The sequence below is a fragment of the Necator americanus genome, chromosome V, assembly GCF_031761385.1.
Source record: "Necator americanus strain Aroian chromosome V, whole genome shotgun sequence".
In the NCBI taxonomy this organism is placed as follows: domain Eukaryota; kingdom Metazoa; phylum Nematoda; class Chromadorea; order Rhabditida; family Ancylostomatidae; genus Necator; species Necator americanus.
This window is the reverse complement of record NC_087375.1, coordinates 3,696,724-3,702,899: the sequence shown is the minus strand read 5'-3', so window position 1 is coordinate 3,702,899 and position 6,176 is coordinate 3,696,724. Positions and strand designations below refer to the sequence as shown.

At 40.2% G+C, this 6,176-nt stretch overlaps 1 protein-coding gene across 1 annotated transcript; it reads right to left on the bottom strand.

Annotated features, from left to right (window-relative positions):
- Positions 1 to 2,216: 2,216 nt before the first annotated feature.
- Positions 2,217 to 5,941, bottom strand: RB195_012829 (uncharacterized protein; the record flags this gene model as incomplete). Its single annotated transcript, XM_064202389.1, has 9 exons — positions 2,217 to 2,309; positions 2,381 to 2,467; positions 2,525 to 2,685; positions 3,367 to 3,532; positions 3,871 to 3,987; positions 4,362 to 4,458; positions 4,623 to 4,725; positions 5,733 to 5,859; positions 5,921 to 5,941. The coding sequence occupies 9 exons, from the start codon at positions 5,939 to 5,941 to the stop codon at positions 2,217 to 2,219; spliced, it is 972 nt and encodes a 323-aa protein (XP_064058270.1).
- Positions 5,942 to 6,176: the final 235 nt, after the last annotated feature.

Sequence of the window (6,176 nt, the reverse complement as noted above, 5' to 3'; positions counted from 1 at the left end):
CTCAACTATACGCCTCCCCAACAATTCCGCAGTGGGGTGACCAAATTTGTCGATGACGCTTGGGACTTAACTACCCTGAAAATCCTCGCAAAACGGATAGCTAGCAAAACCTTACCACTGAAGTACTAAAAGTTAGCTAAGTTCTGAGATAGATCCCGAGAGTGAAAGGAAAGGAGCAGTATATAGCTTTAGTTTCAGTAAGGCAATATCAGAAACATTATACTTCATTCGCATCGGCGCCAAGCATTTTCAAGGCCGACAGAGCATGTAGCCGAAAATCGGTTCATTCCAGTTTTAAATGAAAAGCTGATACAGCAGCTTTCGTTTCCGTCCGCGAAACTATTTGCATTTGCAAAACCTTAGCGCCAAAAATCAGTTTCTATCCTCGCGCGTCCATTCACGATATCTTTGATGGCAGCGAGTGGCGCATGTTTTCAATCTACCGAAACTAGAACAGTTCCAAATGTTTTTTTTTTCAAATATTACAACGAGATTAATGAGAGTCTGTCGAAAGGAAGTTAAAATGAAAGGAATTTCAAATCGATCGATGACTTTCAGCTGCTACGACCCAAATTTACACTCATATAAAATTTTACCTCATCATGCACTTGCTTAACAGCACAAACATCTGCTATCTTTATGTATTTCCGTATCCTTTCCATCGTGTTTAATTCGAGCAAGAAACCCTCATTTTTCTGCAGGACATAAAACATTTTGGTTATTTCCCAGCAAAGTTTTTTTTTTCGCGTTCGTGGCCATTTAGTGGCGGTGTCCGCTTATTCGGTTAGATGGCGCCATCTCGACCACTCATGTGTTTTTCAGGGTGCATACCAGTTAGCCTCGTGCCAGTATAAAACGTACTAACCCAGGGCTGTTTTAGAAGTTTCTTTGGTTGCTTGCCGAATGCATCCAGTTCCCGTGGAGTACTGTTGTCAACCTGTAGGACCATCGGAGGCGAGCTTCACGCATCTTATGAGTTTCGGCTAGGGGAATCATGCCTAATCGCAGTCGGATATCTTCGTTGTGTTCAAGGGGAGCGACACCACTCGTCAATAGTAGCAGCTTCATTTGAGACGAAATTCGATTTCCTCGGTGGTGGGTCAACGCTCACAATATAGCGCGGTCCAAGTCGGATGACGGTTCTGAGTACCTTTTACTCGAGACGGTCAAGCATCTGTCGCAGAACACACCGGTGGCTGAGCTCTGAAGCAATCTGGGGGAGAATGGGCATACTGCCGGCGTGCGCGCAACCGCTTCCACTGAACTTTGTCCCAGCGGATTTGGAGCTTCTGATCACCTTCCCTAACACAGTGTGCTGTCGTTGGGATATCAGATGCCCTTATGCTGAAAGAGACCTAACGCTTTCCAAGTCGAGTAAATGCGAGGTGCCCCGTTGAAAATAGCTCTGCACACACCTTCACGGTCTACAGCAACCACTCACTACTCTTCCATAACCTGTGAGATTTGGTGTATCGCATGAACCGCTGCCGCTCATTGGCACCGAGTGACCCGAGCACCCAACAACACAATGCTCGACATTTCATAGTGAAGGAAACGGAGAATTGTTAGCAAGGATTCTTGATACTTTGTGAAATGCTTGAAAGAACGCAATGTATTTTCAGAAAGCCGAAAGCATGTGACCTTGAGTATTCTGCGTGTGTCTTAACGTGAATAACAATAAAGTTTGGAGCAAGATAAAATTTGAGTTATAATGAGGAAGGGTATCTTTGTTACTGATGTGAACAGTGAGTGGGAATAAAACAGATCACAAATAGAATATCGGGTTAGGAACAAATGTTGGATTAAAACACGATACATGTAAAAAAGAATTGTCAAAACGGAATGTCCGATGGCAAAAAAAAATATTCAAGGATCAAATGCCTTTTAACATATTTACAGCAAGCATGACATAAGTACTGAAGATCAGTACTCGGCTTTCTACTAGTCCCAGGTGACAGAGAAGATCTGAATATTTATTTTCCAACACAGAGAACAATAATTACGATGAGATAAAACACCGGTATGTTTCAAATAGATCTAGTTACGAAATCGATGACAGAGAAGATTTCAACAAAGTGCCTCGAAAACGCAACAAAACAAGTGACGGAAATTCTGTGGATTCTTTATTCTACGAAAGGACTGAGCTAAGACATCATTTCCATGATGCAGAAGACCGAAAGCAGGTACTCAAAAGGAAGATTTTGGTTCGCAGCTGATTACCTCATTTGGATAATGCCAGCATCACGCAATTTAAGCAGCTTCGCGGCAATGTCGGGATTCTGAAGGTGTTCTCTCACTGCTCCGGGGTCCTGGAATGATCTATCCACTTTAACACCTAACAGACATAATTTTCAACATATAGTGAGTAGCATGGCCTAACCTGACTCATTTGCTCAAGCAACAACCGCATTCCAGGATCACGTAAAATAGCTTGGACCTCAGGATCTTCCAAAGCTCGCTCACGAGCCTATAAAAATAGCGCGGAATGAATATAAAACTTCGGATGAGAAGCACAGCTTGTTACCTTTTCTGGGTCTTCATCGTTGCTACGGAAGCAGTTACGAAGTCCTTCGATGGCTTCAGCGTTGGAAGGGTCTATTACAAGTGCGTCCTCGTATGCTTTCTTTGCCTTTGTCCATTCACGCATTGCCGTGAGTACAGCACCTTTACGGATGTATCCTTTGACTAAAAATAAACTCTTATAAAAAGATATTTTAAAAAGATACCGAATGAAGAAAAATGAGAATGCGGTGTAAACCTTTATTATTCTTCTTCTAGATCAATTGGTGACAATCCCAGAAAAAAAAATTAACCAAAAATTCTGAATTAAAGCCGAAACATTGGCTCAGCGGCACACCTACGCCACCCGTTTCATTCTTTATTCATTGTATCTCGGGAGTGCGTGGCGTTAATCCTTGCTTGGGATGGGGTAATTATAAATGCGTATACAACCTGTATAATGATTTCCGAGGGGCAAAAGGGCCAGCAGTATCCATCCGCATTTACATCCAAAATGGTGGATGGTAACTGTAATGAGCCAACAGAGGGAACCTCTTGACAGCACTCGGATAAGGCGCTTCCCAACTACCAGCTGTAGTCAGTGTAGTGTAGTGTTGCAGTTAACGTCTGCAGCCGAAGTACAATTGCTATCAGACGTATTTAATGGGTACAATGGAAGGAGGCGTTAGAGGAACTCAGGGCGTATGTTAATCCATACACATTGTCCTCACTTAATGCAGTTCATGAAGTGACCTTAACGTCTTCATAGGTGAGAATTTACTAGACAGCCATTCCTAGGCGCCGTATTTCTGGAGGATTTTTGAAAAAAGAAACTAATGGCATGAAATCCGCAAACAACAAACTAACTAAATTTAGGGTCTCGTTTAATGCAGTGTTCACAATCATCAAGTGCTCTCTGGAAGTCCATGAGTTTCGTGTAGCAGGCGGCACGGTTTGAGTAGAGTATTGCATTCTCCGGATCTCGCTTAACTGCTTCGTTATAGTGTTTCATAGCACCAGGGTAATCACCTTTCTGAAATAATTAATATCATATAGAGTAAGAAGAGTACTTGAGGACCACGATCACCTAATTTCTGGATCCGATGCGATATTTGTGAAACACTAATGTTAACTATGGGATATTTTTTTTTCAAGAATGTCATTATTCATGATCCAAGAGTGATCGTGTTTTTCAGCGGTATATATCCAGATCTCGCTAAACAAATCGGTCTTCAAAAATCAATCATACCCTTTCGAAAATGAAAATCTTTCGATATCTTTTTTTTTGTTCAAATTGTTAATGTTTTTTTTTCTTTCAAGTAAGACCCAAATAAGAACACCAATAAGAATTAATTTCCATGTAAAAGGTACCTTAAATAAATCATTTCCTAAGTTCTTTTCCTGTTGAGCTAACTCAGGGTTAATATACGCCAAACGTTCTTTTTCCTTTATTTCCTTCTCCAATTCTCTAGCTTTCTTAACGACCTCCTGAAACAATAATGAATAGTGATAAATAATTGGATCTAATAATATAAAAGCATAATACTAATTAAACTGATAAATTATTAACTAGAGATATTAGAAAGAACTTAGAAAGTTGGGCTCATCACTGATTTCCTTCACATCCACTCTCTCACACTCTTTTCGTGACACGATTAATTTGCTACAAACAGGAAAAATTCCTCGAGATAAACTCTATGAAGCTTACTCACTGCCAGCTCTTTGAAATATCTACTCTCATTCTGACCTTCACTTATCAGGATATCTTCAGGATATAACTCGAAGTATCTTATACATGACAGGATTTGCTAATGGCAGAGCAATAATATGAACACGGCTGCTGATCTTTAAGAAAAACTCACAGGATCTCGGAACTCAGAAATAGACCTCTCGTACCAGTTCAAAGCCTCTTTTGAGTCTTCCATCTTAGAGTATGCATTGCCAGCACGAGCCATCGCTCTGAACCACAATAAAAAACCTTGTTGAAAAAAAGAACAGAAAAAAAGAGTCTACAGACGAATTTCTCCGAAACAATGGAAAGTATGCGATGATACCGTAGTCAACACCAATCACCACATAACGCGAATGTAGATGTCAGCCAAAAAAAAAAAGAAAAAACAAACTTGGCAATCAACTTGAAGTCGGCACGTTGCTCACGTCCAATTTCCACCGCTTTCTTACATATCTCTACACAGTCTTTATATTTGAGTTCCTCGAAAAACGCCGCTGCAATACAACAGCACGATGTTTGTTGAATGATGAAAATCTCTTTGAATTTCCCATGTTTCAACACACAAACAATACACTGCAAAACAAGACGAATACAACCAAAATGTATCCGTTTTGTTTAAGTAAATACGTATATTTCTTCTTTTAATTATGTAATTAATGTAAGGCGTACACGAGAATTTCTTCAGAAAAAAAGGGTAGGTGGGTCAGTTTTAAGTAGTAGAAACGCGAAACGTCGTCGAAAGGACAAAACGTTGAAGTACGCAGAACATGCAACTATCAATTTCTTATATCCCACTGCCACATCGAATTTCACCGCTCGGCAGTAGCCATGAACTGTCACGAGGGATCATTTGGTGTGAATGTTGTAAAGTTGAGAGGAAAGTTTCGTTTCACGTTCAATAAAATAGTTTACTGAGCACATTGAGAATGACTTTTAAATGAAAGGTTGTTCGGAAAGTTTTGCACCAAAAATTTAAAAGAAAAGAACTTTTCAAGAAATAAATCGAATACTCTAGCAAGTGCAAGAACCATAAATAACTCCTCTAACTTCTAATTTTCATTCAAATCTCTGGAAAGAAAATAAATAGAACAATTTATCGGCACTAGTTCGACAAAGTTCGAAACCCTGAACAACATCAATGAGAATTTGAGAATTGGTGTGAGGGCACGACAGCCTTACTACTGCTGGGTGGAGAAGGAAGATAACCGCTGAATCAGAGATGCTAAGGGAGTGACCAAAGTAGGAACACCGCACAGCCTCGCAGAATCCTCCCACTCAAATATGCTTTTTTTTGCTAACCCAAATCTAGCGGTCTTTCAATAAATAATAGCATATCTGCTATAGCACTACCAACTGCGACAGTCCACACATGCTTCTTCAATGGAGGCGGACCATCGCAGAGGAAGTTAACAGCAGAAACCAATTAAGAGTGACCACCAACCAATTTGGCTTCTCGCATTTTGTTAGAGAAATGATTCCAAACAAGAGGAAACATACTTACCTGCTTTATTGGTATAGAAAGTAATGTTAGAAGGGTCAAGTTCAATTGCTTTATCATAGTGTTTGTGAGCTTCTTCAAAGTTTTTCTGCTTGTATGCGGCGTTCCCTAAATCCTTTTCAGCCACCGCCTAGAAAGAGTAATTGGCAACATGGTGACATTTCTGCTCGGAATTCACAAACTCAACTCACTTCTTCCTGCGGGTTCCCCATACTTTTTGTCCGTCACTACCGAGAAAATCTGCAAATCCAATATAGTAGGGATCTTTAAACATTTGCTAAGTTGATGCAGCAATTAGTAGACATATATTGCGATAAGAACGAAATGTACACTATTCAAGATAATCCACATAAAGACCATAAGAATAAGACAGGTCCTTATCATCTGGTTTACACTTCAAATCCAAAGTTAAGGAATAGCGTGTTAGTTCAACACTCCTTTAATCTT